Source organism: Oreochromis niloticus, linkage group LG17, assembly GCF_001858045.2.
Source record: "Oreochromis niloticus isolate F11D_XX linkage group LG17, O_niloticus_UMD_NMBU, whole genome shotgun sequence".
Classification (NCBI taxonomy): domain Eukaryota; kingdom Metazoa; phylum Chordata; class Actinopteri; order Cichliformes; family Cichlidae; genus Oreochromis; species Oreochromis niloticus.
In genome coordinates, this window is record NC_031981.2 from 7,714,713 (window position 1) to 7,731,303 (window position 16,591).

General features: G+C 42.3%; 1 protein-coding gene across 1 annotated transcript in view; it reads left to right on the plus strand.

Annotated features, from left to right (window-relative positions):
* The window catches only part of foxp2 (forkhead box P2), a 56,310-nt gene that overhangs the window by 35,410 nt on the left and 4,309 nt on the right, over window positions 1-16,591 (plus strand). The window contains 10 exon segments of the mRNA NM_001311335.1: window positions 4,800-4,887; window positions 6,476-6,559; window positions 10,757-10,967; window positions 11,829-11,932; window positions 12,089-12,190; window positions 14,588-14,709; window positions 14,871-14,940; window positions 15,786-15,967; window positions 15,970-15,991; window positions 15,994-16,091. Of these exon segments, the coding sequence (NP_001298264.1) occupies window positions 4,800-4,887; window positions 6,476-6,559; window positions 10,757-10,967; window positions 11,829-11,932; window positions 12,089-12,190; window positions 14,588-14,709; window positions 14,871-14,940; window positions 15,786-15,967; window positions 15,970-15,991; window positions 15,994-16,091 (1,083 nt within the window).

Consider the following 16,591-nt stretch of genomic DNA (forward strand, 5'->3'; position numbering starts at 1 on the left):
GTGGCTGTAAAGTTGCAAAAGCCTTTATAAAACGGTCATATTTAGGTCAGGCTTTGCTAATTCAATGCCGGCTTGTGAATTAAAGCTAAAAGGTGTATCTGTAAAATGAAATGACACTAATAAACATGGTGTTTACCTGTCTTTCAAAGACAGAGGCAGGCAGTACATTAGGCTCCATTTTCACACACTGCCAAGGCATAAAATCACTTAAAGGCCCGATTATTGACGGCAGTGGAGTTAAATGAATCATAGTCTGACAAGTGTGTTTGCTAATCCCCTGTGGAAAATGTGCCGCATACATGTCAATGCCAATACCAGTGCTCTAGAGTGAGCATGGCATAGCTATAAGCATCATCCAGTCATGCTTATGAAAAGCCAGTTGCATGTGTACAATCCATTGTCCAGCCTGGAATACATGTACTGCAGTCCAGGTAGAACAGTTTGCCTTGCAGCTTGAGAACAGATGTGTGCGTGATGAGGCAAGTCTCTATCAGATTAGCAGGTTTTCTGATATCTTGTCCTATCACCTTAGTACACTTACTTAAAGAAGACATCAGTCTATTTCTTGGCACTGTATGCTCCTTTCACGCTCAAACACACGTAAGTCTGTGTGCTGTAAGGATACTGTGTCTAGGTGGCTTAGCTGGTTATTTAGGTGAGGGGCATAGATGCAGTGTGTGTAAAGCCATGTGCCTGCGAATAAGCTGGTAAGTCAATGCAAAAGGATGCATGGCTGTAAAGACAAACTGAGAGAGCTCGACAGACAGACAGAGGGAAAATGGGTAGATTTCATACTTGAAAGCGAGTGCACAGGTTGGCAGACGGTTTTGTAAGAACACTTGCCAGAACATTGGCTGCTACAAAACAGAAAACACACACACACACCACTGCAAGTCAGAGGCTGGCTCTATACTGTAACCCAGCCAGAACATGAAAACAGACACCAACAAAGAAGGCAGACTCGTCATCAGAACAAAGATGGCTGCTCGGTGGCGTGCCTCGGAGCAGTGATTGTAGGTGTCAGAGGGAGTCCTTTCATGTTTCCGGAGATGCCAGTCGACGACACACACACTGACACACAGATGCACTCACACACAAGTGCAGTTTAAACGGGGTTACATAAAGTGGGTGTCAGATTTAGATGACAGTTTAGATGTTGGTACTTGGGTGTGGGTTATGTATGCAGGGAGGTGGGGTGGAGGGGGAGAGGGGACCCGAGTCAAGCTGGCGTCTCGTAGCTCGCTGTAGGAGCTCGGCTCAGCGGCGGTGACACGTTTAGTCATCTATTGTTTTGTTCCATGAAGAAACTTGTCAAGATCAGCATTTAATAGCTCTTCAGTGCGCTTTTAAGTGTTCTCACCTGGAAAAGGTAGCCGCGAGGTGGCTGGCACCCTGAATTAGCTCTGTGAAGTTCAAAATGAAATAATATTGCTGGGAATGTTTTTCCGAGTGGTGGGTGTTGCTGCTTTGTGGGTGTGTTTGTGTTAGTTACATGAGAAAGACAGAGAAAGAAACATTCATGCTTTTAGGTTGCGTGCCAGAGCTATTTTGGTGGGAGCCTTTTTGGTAAACAGAAGAGACAGAAAATGCAATTAATACCTGTAAATGTGGATGTTTTATTTGTATAATTTGTCAGTACAATAAATGCCTCCAGCTTACTGCAGATTTTTATAGCGCTTTAAAAAAACAAAGCTTGAACACATCAAATGTGTTCTTCTCCTGTACATGCACGTCTTGTCCCGCCTACTTTGGCTTTTTTCCCCCCTCAGTAATGTACCTGCAAATGGATACTTGTTCTCACTCACACACAGTTAACTGTTACACTCTCCGTCACCATTCTGCTCTCCCTATTACTGGCAGGAAGGCAGGCTCCATGTTAAAATGGTGAGCTCAGCCGCTAACCTAGTGTCTGTAACCCGCTACTAATTAAACCCACAAGGCATCAGGCAAGTGTCTTTGTCTCTATATAATGTGCACATACACACACTGTAGAGGCAGACACCTCAGTCAGGCAGGCCCCCCGGCCCCTTTGGATAGGTAAGCTTGCTTTTACCACTCCACATGTCTGCTGCACCGTGACAAGACCTTTAAAAGGGAGGCACCGACACCAAGGTGACAGTGTGAGAGAGTGTGTGTGTAAATATGCATGCTGTGGATATCAGGTTTTCTCAATTTGTGTACAGTTATGGAGGCCAACTTTCTGTGCTGAGCCCCTGATAATACACACAGTCAATTAGCAAAAGTGTATCATCCATATATTCTGGACTTGAGCAGATTTATTATCAGGCCCTTAGTGGACACTGATGGCTTATACATATTCATGTACCCAGCTACTGGGAAAAACCTTTGAGATGTTTTGTTCCCCTCTCTTTTAGAGAAAAGAGAAACTGCAGACTCCAATAAAAATGAGTCTTTATGTGAGAGTTAAAAACAGCTGTGCATCACTCCTCCCACAGTCTGTGTTTATCAGTCCCTTTATCTCTTTATTTGCTTTGATTTCGCTACCTTGGCTACATATTTCACTCTGCAACACTGTTCTCTACACTGCTCTTACATTCCTTTCATCACACGGGTAATCCTCAGAAATCGGTGTTTCTCTAGAATGGCTCACGGACAGTAAGGCTCGTATTCTTTATCTCAAAGTGTGAGTAGTTTCATCTGAATGCTACATTTTAGATCAATTCTCTTATTTCCCCTCAAAATTTACAATTCCATGAAAATGCTTCAATTTGGTTACAAGTGAGGCAGCCAAAGTCAGTTAACAACTCAGGAATAATGAAATAAAATGAGACATAAGATTAATAAAGAGATTTCTGTTTAATCAAAGAAGACAAGAGAAGTTCATAGTTCAGAAACACAGTCATCTATTTTTCCACATTTCAGTAAATACAGCGTTCTTTCATTAATTCTTCCTGTCTGCCCCCGCCCTTCCTTTCTGTCTTTGTGTGGCATTATTAATGCACAGTAGGACATACAGCCATTTGAATATTTCATAAATGCATGTAGTAATCTTCCTGTAATTGTCTTGCTAACTGGCCAGCAGTAGGATGAGCATATGCAGCAAGCTGCAACTGTCTGGAGGACTTTCACAAGGCCACCAAACACAAACACGTGCAAAATATTAGATAAACAAGCTTCTTGTTGATGAGAGGCAAGCTTAATAAAGATTTCCCCCTTTCTCTTTCTCTCTGTCTTTTTTTTTTTTTTTTTGTAAAGCGGTATCTTCAGGGACAGCGAGCAGCCTGCTCTGTGCTTTTGAAGCAGCTGTAATTCATGACACACGCCATACATCAAGTGCATAAGATAGCATTATGGGCAGTGAAATGAAAAGGGTATTTGCAACATTAGTTCCCTCATCCTGCGAGGGACGTGATTAAATGATTAATGAAATGCCCCCTTTTTGCATGCGCATTCTGAAACAGCAATTAGGCACAGGGCTGAGGAAATCCACCAGTTCGTCCCTTCCCTTTCTGCTGCTATCCCTCATCCATCCCTCCCCGCGCCCCCACTTTTTTTTAGAATGTTACCTCATTTTTGATTTATAATGAAAAATTTCTGAGCATTAGACCTGAAATGGTTATAAAAGTATAAGCAGGGACAGGATGGAATGGTTTTAAATGTGCGCAGGCTAATTGAAAGGTACAGAGCTATTGTGATTACAAATGTTCTATTCAGGTTTTGATTGGCAGGTCGGGAGGAACCAGCTCAGTGAGTTGGCTTGTTTTGCACGTTGCAGATAAACAAGAAGTGAGGCTTTTGGAAGAAAATAAAGGAATACGGGGTTTGTGGGGGGAGGGGGCTTATTTCTGTGTATTTGTGTATCTTTTTTTTTTTATATATGTGCCAATCAGTGTTTGTGCAAGCTCATGATAATGTAAGCAAGCGTGTGTGTTCTTAGATAAAGTGAAAGCCAGCGAGAGAGATTTTGTACTCCCTCTAATGCACTGGAGGCAGAGCTGTAAATGATCATTGAAGGGTCTGCAAGCTAACCTATAATTACTGGAGATAAAGTGGCAGCTCTGGCATTTCATAAGCATGTCTCCTCAAAGCTTGCTTTGTGAGTTTGTCACCAATGATCATTTAGATAGAGGCTCATTACCCAGCATCACAACACTTTAGAAACCCCCGTTTTGCCCCATATTGGTGTTTCTCTGAGTGTGTGTGTGTGTGTCTGCATATGTGCGCTTTACCAAGAATAAAGGTCTATCCTAATGGTGGAGCTTTTGTGTCCTACAGACGAAATCCAATCAAGACAAAAACCCTCATTGACTGTTATGGCTGTCTGGCTGCCTTTTTTTCTTTTAATGAGGCGAACACACCAGATACATTTAATATGTCTGCTGCTGGATAATGCACCTTCAAGCAAAGAGCCGCTTTTGTGTGTCAAATGTTGCTGGTGTTAAATCGTGAGTATTGTTTTCGGTAAACGAAGGAGACAAAGCTATTCTGCTGGCCCAGCATCTTTTATTCTCTGTAGAAAGCGGCGCTCGGGGTGGCACTGAAGTTAGCCATCTAAACTGGCGCAGGCCTATTGTCATGTTAAACATGGCACCACACACCGTCATGTTACTTCTAATTACCTAATTTCAGAGTGGAACAATGGGCCTGTACGGGATCCTATAGATAATTATCCCAGTATAGAAATATTATCATCTAAATAAAACAGTGCTGAAGTTGATACTGTAATTATCATCCTCTGAAATTTTGATCATGGTGAAAATGAATTTTACTTGCTGCCTTCTACCGGCTTAAAATATTGTATGGATTTTAAAGTTGGCTTGTCATCTCTTCTCTTCCAGGCACCTAAACAGCGAGCACGCCCTCGACGATCGGAGCACGGCTCAGTGTAGAGTCCAGATGCAGGTCGTACAGCAGCTCGAAATACAGGTATGTTTTCTTTCTGATAATAAAGGATAAAAAACGGGGGGAAGAAGTCTCACATATTGTTATATTTTACAATACTGAACTTAACTCGTGAATCAGCCATTCAAAACTTTATGTTCTGAAAGTTGCGTGTGCGGGAGGAAGGCCATATTGTGGTCTGCTTAATACTTCCAGACAAGCAGGACCTGCTGAATTCAACAAAGCCACTAAACAAAGGAATCCTCGGGCCTTACAACCAAAGTCATTATGACTGTTTTAATTGAATTAAGCGTATGCTTTATTTTCTCTTCCTTTCTTTTTTTTCCTCCTCTTTTTCTTTCCAATTAATAGCAAACGCATCTCTCCTAGTCTGCTGTGTTAATTAACTGCACTTTGCACCTGAAGAAAGCTCAAAAGGAGGGAACTATTTTCAGTAGGTGGAGCGTGACCTTATTAAGAAGTCATGCTGGCTAGATAATGAGAGCGCTGATTGAGCGACATTATTACTCAGCACTGCCAACAAGCGCTGCTTTTCCTTTAGAAACAAATATTTCAAACTGGGTACAAACTCAGTGCCAGCTGAAACAGTCTGCTAGGTACAACCAGTCCTTATGGTGGTTCGTTAAGACTTGAGCAGTTCTCCCCAGCGAATGAAGTTAGCTTTATTAATCAGCTCCTTTGTACTAAAAAAAAAAACAATTGAGGGTATACAGTGTAAATTCTAACCCCCTCACCCAGTCTGGGCCTGCTTAAACACAAGCATCTCTCCATCCTTTCTGGTTTGATAAATTGTTTTTTTTAAGTAAATAAATTGTGCAAAATAGAAAAAAAAAGATCTAAGCTGTTTATCAAATATGTATTCATTTTCTGTCCAAGCTACTGAAGCTTGCTCTTTACAGTGTGACCAATTACAGTGATACACTTGTGTTGCGTGTCCTGTCTCTTGTCTTCTTTGTCTTCTCTTTCATTCCTGACTCCCACCATCACTCCTTCTCTTCTTTTTTTTCCTTGAGAGCCGTCACTAGTAATGAGGCCCAGCGTCTGTGTATGCGTGCACACCTACTTGCTTGTCTGTTTCTCTCCGTGTTTGATCCGTGTGTGTATGTATTAAGGGCGTGAGAGGGTTCAGGCTTTCACATGGTCCAGTCCCTGTCACTCCTTGTGAATTAGATTGATGATAGGCAATGGCTGGAGCAACTAACTGGACCGGGGAGGCGGGGCCGCCTGGCACCCTGTTTGGAAGACCTCTTCACCTCTCAGCAGCTGCTGGCTGCGCTCCATCCCCCTAACAGTGTCCACAGGACTTTGAGCAGACACTCAGGACCACCTAATTTATGGCCTCGCCAGCTTGTTACTGTCAGAGCCTCTCTGACCTAAATTCTGCTATTGACAAAAAGATGAAATGCTATTTGTTTTGCCTGACCTGTCTGCACCTTCTCCCCCAGCCCCTCGTTTTCTACTTCTTTTACCTTTCGTGCTTTCTTTTTATTCATCTCCTCTTTTTCTTTTCTGTTCTTTTCTCTCTACCAGACAAGTCTCGTGTCTCACCTTTGTTTATTTTCATTCTTCTGTGTATTCCCTCCTCTAATGTACTCTCTTCTTCTCTTAACAGCTTTCTAAAGAACGTGAGCGTCTTCAGGCGATGATGACCCACTTGCACATGCGGCCCTCAGAACCCAAGTCATCTCCCAAACCAGTGAGTGCATATTGCTCTGGATACTGTAAACAGGCTCGGCCATGAACGCAGAAAATGAACAGTTTAACCGTGCAGCAGTTGTGCGAGTGAGTGACAGAAGATGAAAGGAGGGGAGGGGGAGGAATGGGATTTGTAATACAGAGTTACATCTGCTTCTTATCGGTTATTGTGCACCGCGAGAGGACAATGGAGTTTGGAAGTGTATTAGATGGCGGAGCGGTGGAGTCCTTGGCTAAAACGCAGGGTCATTTCTTTGTGATAGATATAATAGCCAAAACAACCTGTTGGCTGCTGATGACTGTTTGGCTCAGTGGCTTGCGGCGGCACTCAAAAGTGAAATGGGAGAGGAGAAGACGTGTCATTTTAACAACAAACACCTGAAAATTACAGCTGAGTGCTGAAGATGATGTGGTGTTGACATAAATACCCACAGCGAAGCTGAAATTGGTTACAAAAAAATAGAAAATCCCAAATTGTAAACGGGGTCACCAAAGGAGGCAAATGATGCCATTCTGGATTTACTTTCTCCCGCCTTTTACTTTTAGATTGAATGATAATAAATGCATCTCTCCTAACCAGTGTTTGAATTTGATATTAAGATGATACATTTTTGCAAACATTATTTCCTTCCGATTTCAGGCGTTTTGAAATATTTGAGAGCAAAACATTGTTAGCGTGTTTCTGCTGCTTAGTAAGTGCCTATTTTCAATAGAATAATTTTCCTCATCACCTCTCATCATAGAATGTAGATAATCACAAGATAGCATAATTATCCCATAATTCCATCAGGAATCAAACTCCCTTTTTATTATTCAATCTCTCTCTGTCTCTCTTCCTCTCCCTCTCTGTAGTTTTTTTTTTAATCTTCAAAACTCCAGCAGCTTGGTTCCATCTCGTCCAATAAAGAATTTGCAGCCTATAATCCATGCCTGAATATGAATGAATGATGCTAATGAAGTATTGCATTACATAAAGCACACATGAAAGAGCAGCTAATTGCATTTGATGGTGGGGGCAATTCAGACAGAATTCCTAAACGAACAGTTAAGTTCTCAGTTTTGAGGATTCCCCGGGTTTTTTAAGGGGAGGTAATATGGAGATTTGTTGCAGGGAATAACATGCACAGGCGTGTTTCTGTTGCAAAAGCTAGTAGATGGGACAAAAGAGAGAGTGACTGGCCGGTTTGCAATGGCAGCTCGAGTTTGCACCCAGTAGAACTGCAGATGCAAGACAGAAAATCGACCCCACAGTTTGATAAAAATGAGCAGTCCACGGTGGCCTATCAGGGCTGAGAGTGAGTCCTATTTTTTCATTAGTGAAGCCCGTGGCTAACTAATGCCAGATGAATACAAGACACTGGTTCACTGTCTCCAATATGACCCTATTCTACTTCATTAAATGCTACCTTTTGGCCATGCCGTAGATGGATGTGAGTCAAAGTTAGCATTTCTCTTTCTCCCAACCTTGTGTATTCAAATGAGCGAGAGGTAACAAAGTGCTCACTTCTTCTGTTTCGCTGTAATCACTTCCACTTTGTAAAAATGGAACTCTACGCCACTAAGGCTCGAAGGCAAGGAGTTTGCAATGTTTATCTTTTAACATTATAAATATACAATACATCCCAATATTCATATACAAGGGCATTTATTTAGAATCTAGTTTGCATGTCTAGTGCTCTTTTTCTGCCATACAGAACGTGAGTGTTTGTCAGATACCCTGTTTAAAAAAAATACATCAAGTTTTTCACAATTCAGGGTCTAGTTAGCATGTATGTAACAGGATGCACGGAGTAAACAACATGAAACATTTTAAATCACACACAAATTTGCACATTGCATACTTTGATGACGGCATAGCTGGCAAGGAAATGAATTGCTATTTTTATTGAAGGCGTCAGTTGTGTGTTTGTGCAGTGTGAGTCTGTCAAAAAAATAGTAAAACAGTGCTTAACAGTGAAAGACACAACAGGGAGCACTTGGAGTGTAATTAATGGTTTGTGTTCCGATAAAGTGATGTTTAAAACATTACCAGGTACACGCTTTAAAAAAAAAAAGTAGATAATATTAGTAGTAGCTGTACACACTTAATCCGATCTATTAAAACAGGTAATATGTACATTATTTCCATAACCTCTAAAGTTTCTTTCTCATTCCCCGTACTCATCCCTTGTCCCAGCCCATCACTACAGCAGCTCATTATAGCTAAGTGGGCATATAATTATCATGTGAAAACCACTACATCCACCGGAGTGTCTCAAACTTGACATTTTATCGTATTTATCAACACATGCCACAAATGACCGCCGGTACCTTCTCCTCAGCCTTGCTCCTCCATCTCTCAGTGCCTTCGGCACCCTCATTCCCTTCCATCTTTCAAGTCACTTTTAATTCAAACTCTCGCAATGGATGCATTCCACTTGTAGACTCACAATTAAGGCAATTTGGTTTGAATATGTAACGATGTCATTACCATTCCGACTAAATTAGAGCAGAGACTAAAAGGTCAGTTAGGAATTTTCCAGTCGGTTAGAGCCTCTCACATGAGATTTGGGAAGGAAATGCAAAAGTGGTGGAAAAGCTGGACGATTAGCGAGCAGAGCTGGCAGCAGAGCCAGAGGTAAGCAGCGCTCTCCTCGCCTCTAATGTCAAAGGAGGGAAGGAGAGAAAGTCGCCAAGTGCACATGTGTCTGGAGTGGCCGTCACTGTCCGTGTAAATTCATTTAAGTGTCTTTTGTATGCTCACGCAAAGAAAGAACTCAAAGTCCCACTTCCTATACTTCCTCATGTACTGAAAGTCACACTGAATTAGGGACAAAGAATCTATTACATTTGTAATCTTTCCTGGAGGAATACTTGCTTTCAGTTGTGTTGTTGGGTTGAATTTCTGTGATTGACTGTCCACCCACAGAGCAGTTTAGATTAGACTGAAACTCGGACTATCAGGCTAGGCTTTTTTGTAGGGGGGAAAAAGATACTTGCTTTATGATTCTTCATTAGGAATCTACACTGGCACTGAGTCATATACCTCTCTCACACTCAAGGCGCACTGATAGTGTCTCAAGCCTGGCCATGAAGAAAGTTTTATAGTCTAGCGACTACTTTGTTACAGTACTGTTACTGTTTTTGTTTCAGACTTTGAGCACGCCCGTCCTGAATTCTTCTCACTAACAAATTGCAGATCAGTTCAAACTAAACATAATGTAATGAGTTACTGTAGCAGTTGTTTAATGACATATGCACCACCCAGTGTTGAGATGTACAAATGCAGACAGTTTTAGTTAAAAGCAACATAATTAGTTGCAGTTTGACCCTGTGCATAGCATACTTTGTCCACGGAGTTGCTTTGATTTGCTCATAGTGTCTTCATTTAAATATATAGAATCTAAAAGTGACAGGAGAGATTTTTTACACTCGAACCTTTTTGGTTACATTATTTTGGTCAGTCTAGTATTGACAAATCAGAGTTGAGTATGAAACAGTCCCATTAAACACAAAAAGTGAGAAGTAGTTGGTAGAATACAATTACAAAATCACTGGATACAGTTTGACTGTATCCAGTGGGCCTGTCGATCAGATAGTAGAGTTTGCAACCTGTTCACAAAGGCTGAGAACTTGAACCCATCTTCTCCCTGCTTTCCAATCACCCCGTCAACTAAAACTATCCAGGAAAGCCTTCCCCTTTTGTGACATAGCTCAAATCTGTTGTAAGAAAAGTTGTGGTTAGAGACTAGGGTCAGACAGCCCATGTTGGCACAAGCACTCCAACAGTGTAGAAAAAGAGTTTTGATATGCTCATTTCCTCAGTGCATAAGAATTATGGGTGGCTGCAGTGGGGTAGATGGAAAGGGAGGGAGGAAATGAGAGAGGGAGGGTGTGATAAATAGAGAGATAAAGAGAGATGGGGCCAGGATAACACGGAGGCTGATCGTTGGATAATCTTGAACAGCGTGCTCTAATTAGAATTCTTATGATACAATTTGGTGGTTGTAATTAGTGGAGATGGGCTGGCTCCTCTCCACGAGCCTTGTTAGTGGAAACACAGCTGTGTTAGAGAGGAGGAGAGCAGACACTCTGCTCTGTCAGAGAAACCACAAAATAATGCCTTCCTCCTCCTCCTTCCCCCTCTTCCCCCCTCCCCAAGTTGTTTCTGTCTCTTTCACGCTCTCCACCAATCGCATTCTGTCTTCCTCCATCGCAGCTCAACTTGGTGTCCAGCGTCACCATGTCCAAGAACCTGCCCTCGGCGTCACCCCCCAACTTACCTCAGACACCCACCACGCCCACAGCACCTATCACACCCATGGCTGCAATGCCCCACGTGCCATCGGTGCTGGGAGGAGCAAACGTCCCCAGCATGGGAGCCATGCGCAGACGCCACTCGGACAAATATTCCATGCCTTTGTCGTCAGGTAGGACCAACTACTCAGCGCAGCACCTAACACAGATATCAGAATACTTTCAGTTACTGGAAAATTCACTTCCTGATTGAATTTAACATGAAGTGGCTTATTCTCATTCATATATATATTTATATATTAGTTATTTGACATAAACTAGAATGCCACTCTTCTAGTTTAGGGTACGTTTCTGTTTCTTTATCTAATGAAAAAATTATGTTCAGTACCCGGAGCCCTGGACTATTAATAGTAATTTTAACTAATCATATTCTAGCAGTTTAGCACACACACAGACATGAAAGTGAACACACACACACACACAACTGACATAAACACATAACCACAAACCGCAGAGGCTTGTTGGTCTTACCAGTGTGAGCTGTCTGGTGGTGGGTTTATAAAAGCAAGCGTGTGTTTAATCACTCTATATGTAAATAGACAAGAACTTCCTCTGTGCATAAATATTACATGAATGTTAATTAAGTTCAAATAATGGTGGGAAAAAAAATACAATATTTATTACATTAAGACATTCAATGTGTTAAGCTTTGCATTTTAAACGGGACGTCTTTTGATGTTTATATTTACTCTCTGTGTTTAGTATGGAGCAACATAAATTATTCAACTTGAGCCTAACTAACTACACGGATCTCATTTTATAGGATGTATTAGTGTTTAAGATCTCTCATGAGAGAGATTAATTAAAAATGCATTTTGTTAGACATGGAAAATGTTGATTTGATGTGCCCCCTTTCTCTGTCAACCCCCCTCCATCCCCATCTCCCCCCCAATCCTTACCCCACCCCATTTTAATTTGATGTAACCTTGAGTAAATTCAATACCTAAAGGAATAAAATGTACCAATTATTTCAGGTGGTGACACAGTATTTATTTTTCCAGAGATTGCCCCAAACTACGAGTTTTATAAGAACGCAGATGTCAGACCGCCATTTACTTATGCAACCCTCATAAGACAGGTGAGTGGGAAATAAATTAACTTTGCCTGATTAGATTAAAATTAATTGCTGCATGAATCGTGGCAGCTCTCCTTCTTTCCTCTCTGTCTGTTGTTGTATGCGTGTCAGTTACCTGGTCTCGTTAGTCAACCGTTATTTGATGTCATCTCATTTCAGGCTATCATGGACTCTGCTGACATGCAGTTAACACTTAATGAAATCTACAGCTGGTTCACGCGCACGTTCGCTTACTTCAGACGCAACGCTGCAACTTGGAAGGTAACCTTCATGAATCCCCCCCCTCAAGCAGCCCTCTTCACCCTCCCGTGCACTTTCACTCCCCTCACAGCAAAGCCTGCTCCTTCCTCCCGCTCAAGTCAAACACAAAACCTTAAGAAAGCATATATTTACTCAGCACAGAGCGATTAGCACTCCTCTCCCCTTTCCTTCCAACCTCTCTCTTGAATGGAGCCCTTTTCTTCCTCTTATTTATTTTTCCACCGTTCTGCCTTTTCTGTTTAGAAATGACAGGCGAAAGAATTATTCTCCCCTCAGATATCGTTTTCTAATTCGGTGCAATTAATAGCGGAGGCTTGGCGTGGAGAGGAGAGGGCTCTGACGCACTAATTATACAGCAGCCACTCCATCATCAGCACCTTTTGTTAAGAGATACACCCCTCCTCCTAGTCCCGAAAACCACCTTCTCTCGCATATCATTGGTTAATTAGGAAGAAAGATGGCTGTTTGCCTGTTAACCAGTTCTCCACTGTGCGGAGGCCAGAGATGCATGCACACAGGAACTCAATGTACACGTGAGCACATACATTGTGCCTGTGAGAGGGGTTAAGAGTGTGGAACTAAAGCAAGGGGGGCAAAGTGAGAACTGGCCTGTCATGGAGGGAGCACTCTTTATTTACCCAGACAAAAGGGCCCATTTGTATATCTGTCCCTACAACTTTATTGTCCTGTCTCCCCAACACAAAGATGGTGAAAAATATTTTTCCTGCAGCACATGTTTTAAGCAGAAGTGTGCCTGTCTGCTGATAAAGAAAGCCCCATTTAAGCACCACTGTCTTCATTGCTTTCTTTTTTTTTGTTATTTATCCTTGGCCCCTGTATGTCATTTGTTAGCTCCCTTTAGCCTTTGTGGCTGCACAGAGGACTGGAGGGAAAACTCAACCAGCCGCTCATCAGCATGCGAGGCGCGTCGCAGCACTAGATTTAGCAAAGTGAATTAATTTGGATTTGGGATGCAAATGAGCACATGGGTGTGTGATCACCAATACAAGAGGACACGTAGTAAGATGGGTGCCCTTTTCCAGTTTGTACAGCGCGCTCCGTGTTTTGCTGCGTACTGATGTTACGATATGTTCTCACTGGCACCAAACAACACCGCTGCCACCAACATCACCATCACCACCAGCATCTGAACAGTTTCAAATCTTTCCTGCTCCTTTTTTAGTAAAATATCCTAATCTGCCCCACCCTGCACAAAAGCCAATGCAATCTATTTACATCTACAGCAGTGCGTTTCCCTTTGTAAGCATTAGGGGGATGATCAGCGATGGGCCTGTCATTTGATTAATGAAGAGAATTTGTTTTAAAAAAAAGGAGGAGAAGAAAGGAGAGAAATGAAAGGTAGTTTAATATCTCAGCTTGGTCTCATAAGCTCAAAAGAGGGATCTGCACCCCACACCCCACTTTTCCTTTCTCTCTCTTTTCTCTCACCCAGAAGCTTATTAGTTCTAACTATATAGCATGCATAATAAAACTGCTCATTTGCTCATTAATATTAAAATTATCATATTCAGAGCCATGGGCATTAAGATCAATCAAATCCTGGGATTTTCAGGTCAGATGCGAGATCTGCTTATGAGGTTTTTTTCTTTTTTTTTTCTGAATCCCTTTTTCTTGAGCAGTACACACCAAGCTAAGGGAGATGATAAATATGAGAGGCAGGGATATTAAAGCCAAGGTTATTATTTGTAGAGTCTGATGCATGTTTTAATTATGGACGTATTGTCATATTAATAGAAGAGTGCTTCTTTCTCTAGCAATTTCTTATTTAGTAATTAATGAAAACGCCTTATTGTTTTCTTTTTAATTCAACAGCAGCTTTGATAATAATATTGAGAGATGATCGTGTCATTTTACCAGAGTATTTAGACATATAGATGTCAGATACAGTTCAGCTTAATGCCCTGACTTCTGCAGGAACACACTGTCTCTAACACACACAGACACAGGGGCCTCCTGACGACTGACTTTTTTTTTCTTCCCCTTCCAATACTGTCATCTTTTAAGCGATGTGTCCATTAAGAGCAATGCTTTTCTGGAGCAGGAAGGGTTACTGACATCACATTATCAAGGCCGGCATTACCACTTCTGTCACCACCATAAGCCATTCGCTATGCTGATTACCTCCTTTTAGCCTACTTACTCTGATTGATATGTACTGTGTGCAGGACTTGTAAGAGCATTCGCTCTCACTCAATTTTTTACTAATTAAATCAATGGTGCGTGAATGTTAAGAATTTCTTCAAAATGCAGGAAAAAAAATCAATTTTGAAGCCTTCCTCGTCTTCATTTTTTTTCTTGATGGATAATGAATGAACATGACTCGTTTTTTTTTTACCTCATCCCTCTGACCGGTGCGTCATTTCTCTCTGCCTCCAGAATGCTGTCCGCCACAACCTCAGTCTGCACAAGTGCTTTGTGCGCGTGGAGAATGTGAAGGGGGCAGTGTGGACAGTAGATGAGGTGGAGTACCAGAAACGCAGGTCGCAGAAGATCACGGGGTAGGTGCTCTGCCGACTCATAGATCCAGATCGGTAAAAGGATCAGTGGAAACGTTGTTAAATACACTCTGCACTCTCTTATTAGCATTGCATTACACATTATGTTATGAACTGATTGACTCATTTGTTGTTGTTTGTTTTGCTTACTTTTTTGTATGCAGAAGCCCATCACTTGTCAAGAATCTGCCCTCCAGTCTTGGCTATGGAACTGCACTAAATGCCAGCTTACAGGTATGGACCAAAACCTTGAGCTGGCTGCGGGTGTTACGTGATTGACAGACAGGACCACTGCCTGAGTGACTGAATGATTGCAGTTAATGTGCACAATAGAACTCCATATTCATACTTCCACTTTGCATAAGAGGGAGCAAGTTTTTTTTCCTTTTCTAACTTGAATTACCACCTTGTTTCTTGCTTGTGAATTTCTGCACCTCTCCACTCACTCTTCTCTCTTCCGGTCTGCCATCAGACAGAGAAGGCCACCCTGTGGTTGAATCAAGGAGCAACTCTCGCTCCTTGATTCCCTTCTTTTTCCCTTCTTTCAGCAGTGGCAGCCACCCTAGATTGATAGCGGCATGTGCAAATGCAAGGGCATGTGCATTAATATTTATCTAAGCTGTCATAAATGATTTGCCTTCATAGTGTACGCTGGCGAGGTGCTCATGGCAAAAACTTTAAAAATTTAATCACCGTATATAACTTTAATGCTCAGCAGGCGAAAGTGTCAAGAGTTTTTATTATTTGGAGGTAAAGTTTTGGGGGGACTTTTTTTTTAATAGCCACACCACACAAGGGCACAGGAATGGCAGGTGAGGGGAAGTAGTTGTCAGGAAAGTGTCACATGGGGAAAAATAGTTTCCAGCTGAACAACACTGAGCCACAGTCTTTAAATAATTACTGTGTTAAATCATAATATTCACTCTTCTTACTGCTTCTAAACCACCAAAACAACTGTGTGACAGTAAATGATTACTCCCTCTTATGCACCCAGTTATTCAGTGTTCCTGGACCTGTCTCTCACTGTTCTATTCAAGTTCCAATTCCTAATATTCCTTCCTTGTCTCTTCCTCCCACAGGCTGCCCTAGCAGAGACCTCCTTGCCTTTGCTGGGAACCCCGGGGCTCATGGGCAGTGGTGCCACAGGCCCGATGGGAGGCACCTGCCACGGCCTCCTCGGCGGAGACCCGTCCGGACTGACCGCAGGAAGTCCGCCTGGCCAGTTGGGAGGGAGCCCACCCGGGTTGCTGGGTGTTAGTCCCCAGTTACGCTGAGCGGCAGCCCCCCACGCTGCTGCAGTCAGCCCACGAGGACCTCAACGGTTCAGTCGACCACCTGGACACCAACGGACACAGCAGCCCCAGATACTCCCCTCCAGTACACATGTAAGCTTCTGAACATAGAAGAAAATATACCTGCAAGTAATTTAACTCTTGGGGCTACTTAGACCTCTAAGGACTCAAATTTGTGCACATCATCTGCACTTTTCTCAGATTAAACACTGATCTTAAGACATTGTCAAAGATTCTTTTTAGAAAACCTAAAAGCTTTTTAAAACACAAACTACAATTCACCCCCAGTCGATCTCATTAAAAGCTGCCGGTGCTTGTACTCAGCCCATAACAGCTGCTGTGTGGATTTAAATGACAACCATTACAGCATACCTATGATGTTGCAGCATGCACACGATGGATCAGAGTTCCTATTTCATGCTTCATAATGTTAAATGCGGTGGGTATGCACTAATTTACACCTCACACATTTTTAAGAGTGCTTATCTAAGTATGCAAGCACACATTGACCCCTCCCCTTTGTACGCCTACGTTGAATTCCTTTGTTAGTTTAATTGCCTGACATTTAACCCTCTGTATCAGTATTTATTTCA